General features: G+C 51.6%; 1 protein-coding gene across 1 annotated transcript; it reads left to right on the top strand.

The window, feature by feature from the left end:
- Positions 1–6: 6 nt before the first annotated feature.
- LOC104072258 (somatostatin receptor type 1-like) lies at positions 7–2,169 on the top strand. The gene is made up of 2 exons (XM_009583256.1): positions 7–1,279; positions 2,040–2,169. Exons 1-2 carry the CDS (start codon positions 114–116, stop codon positions 2,167–2,169), a joined length of 1,296 nt encoding a protein of 431 aa, XP_009581551.1. The 5' UTR covers positions 7–113.
- Positions 2,170–2,747: the final 578 nt, after the last annotated feature.

Below are 2,747 nucleotides of genomic sequence, written 5' to 3'. Positions count from 1 at the left end.
GCAGGAACTCCTCTGGCGCCCCAAACAGCACCCTGAGTGAGTCTCAGGGCAGCGCCATCCTGATCTCATTCATCTACTCCGTGGTATGCCTGGTGGGGCTGTGCGGCAACTCCATGGTCATCTACGTGATCCTACGCTATGCCAAGATGAAGACGGCCACCAACATCTACATCCTCAACTTGGCCATCGCGGACGAGCTGCTGATGCTCAGCGTTCCCTTTCTGGTCACCTCCACCCTGCTGCACCACTGGCCCTTTGGCTCACTGCTCTGCCGCCTGGTGCTCAGCGTGGATGCCATCAACATGTTCACCAGCATCTACTGCCTGACCGTACTCAGTGTGGACCGCTACATTGCTGTGGTTCACCCCATCAAAGCAGCTAGGTACCGCCGGCCCACTGTAGCTAAGATGGTCAATCTGGGTGTCTGGGTGCTTTCCATCCTCATCATCCTACCCATCATCATCTTCTCCAACACAGCAGCCAACAGTGATGGAACAGTGGCTTGCAACATGCTCATGCCAGAGCCCACCCAGAGGTGGCTAGTGGTCTTTGTGGTCTACACCTTTCTGATGGGCTTCTTGCTGCCTGTGGTGGCCATCTGCCTCTGCTACATCCTCATCATTGCCAAGATGCGCATGGTGGCCCTGAAGGCTGGCTGGCAGCAACGCAAACGCTCGGAGCGCAAGATCACCCTCATGGTCATGATGGTGGTGATGGTCTTTGTCATCTGCTGGATGCCCTTCTACATCGTGCAGCTGGTCAATGTCTTCGTAGAGCAGGATGATGCCACCATCAGCCAGCTCTCGGTCATTTTGGGCTACGCCAACAGCTGTGCCAACCCCATCCTCTATGGCTTTCTCTCGGACAACTTCAAGCGGTCCTTCCAGCGGCTGCTCTGCCTCAGTTGGATGGACAATGCTGCAGAGGAACCCATCGACTACTATGCCACTGCCCTCAAGAGCAGGGCATACAGCGTGGAGGACTTCCCGCCAGACAACTTGGAGTCAGGGAGCATGTTCAGGAATGGTACTTGCACCTCCAGGTTTTTTTTTTCCTGCCCTCCTGCTCCCCTACCGCCCCCCAGCAGGAGGGTGAGCGAGGCCAGGGCTGTGGCCTGGGGAGGCCGGGAGGGAGGGGGTTTCGGTCCTGCCTACCAGCAGTGGTGTTTGGCACAAGAAGGAGCGAAGAAAACCCCACGTCCTTGGTCTGCTGTCCCATGGACACCCCGCCTGCCTCCCTTGGGCGCAGGGGCGTTCCCGCCTGCCTCTCTTGGGAGCAGGTGCGTTTGCTGATGCTTTGATACCCACTTAGCAAATTGCTGCACTCGTGGGTCAACTTAGGGTCTGGCAGCCAGGCTCTGCCACCCCTCTCTGTGTCTGACGAGTGGCTATAGAGTCCCACAGTGACTTTCCCCTCACCTTTTGTACAGGTTGCCCTCCCCCTCAGTTAGTGGGGCCCCCCAGGCAACCGAGTCGAGCCTGCCTCAGTCAAGCCCCAGCATTCAGGCTCAGACACCCCCCGACTGAAAGCGACCCTGCTCAGCATCTGTCAGTACGCACCTCCCCTTCAGAGAGTAGAAATGCTGGGAAAAGTCCCCCCCAACACACACCCTGCCCTCCCCCAGGAAGGCGCAAGTAGCCTCTCTCTGCCCCCCCCCAGGAATAAAAAAGAAAGTGGGGAGCAAAAAGACCTCGAGAAAAGAAGCAGCATAGTCATGGAGCTGTCTTTTTCTTTGCAGATAGCTTCCAGCTCACTGGGGCTCTGGCTCTCTGTGCTGCGCTCGGGGGAAGCAGGGCAGAAAAGGTCTTCGGAAAAAAATCTGATTATTGCTGTGCTTCAGAGCTGCGCAGCAGCTTGCTGATAACAGGAGATAAACAGTCCTGTGACTCAGAGGGAGTCGAGCACTGAGCCGGGAGTCAGGGGGAGCAGTGAGCTGGGAAATGTTTGAATGTGTCCATACATACAATAAAGCGTGCTAATAATAAAGTTTAAAGGGAGTGCTAGACTGTGAAGCTATTGTCTTGCGCCTGTTCCATCAGCTGTGAAACAGCAATGAAGGGAGCCGAGACAGTTTTGAATGACCTGGGTGGCCGCAAAGTCACTTTAGCCTACATGGAGAAAGAGGGATTCGTTTCAAAATCTCCATCAGGCTCTGAAATAAATACTTGACAAAAAAAAATAGCTGTTTGATAATAGCTATTACCCTAGCTCCAGTTTCTTCTGTTGCACTCAAAAAAAAATGCGTTTCATATTTTGCCAATGTAATATACTGGCTCAGAGCTTCTTAATGTTTCATTTCTGAGAATTCTTGTTTTTAGTGTGTGCCAGACATCTTTTTGTTTGATTTTTCATTTGATTCTTGTCAGTGTTGTGAACGTGTTTCTCTGAAGCAATTTATATTGTGTACTTATGTCTGTGGTGGCTACTTGCAAGGTTGCATTTAAAATGGGTGATGCTCAAGAAGGCTCCTTTTCAGATAAAAAGGTTGTCACTTTTTCTAACTCTTTCATCTACATTGTCTCCCCCACAAAAATTCTCTCTCTTGAATTTTCTCTCTTCCCCTCCTATGACAGAACAATTTTTGTATAGATGAATGAAGCTTTCTTGTTTGATAAATGACAGCTGATTAAACAAAACCTTCTATCCCTGCTCCCTCTTATCCCAGACGTAGGAATTGGTACGGCCCATGTTGGAATAAGCAGCTATGGTTTTTGCTTTCTACCACCTATGTTAACAGTGTCACACAG

This window comes from Fulmarus glacialis, unplaced genomic scaffold (assembly GCF_000690835.1).
Source record: "Fulmarus glacialis isolate BGI_N327 unplaced genomic scaffold, ASM69083v1 scaffold16328, whole genome shotgun sequence".
Taxonomy (NCBI): domain Eukaryota; kingdom Metazoa; phylum Chordata; class Aves; order Procellariiformes; family Procellariidae; genus Fulmarus; species Fulmarus glacialis.
This window is presented reverse-complemented; position numbering and strand designations above follow the sequence as displayed.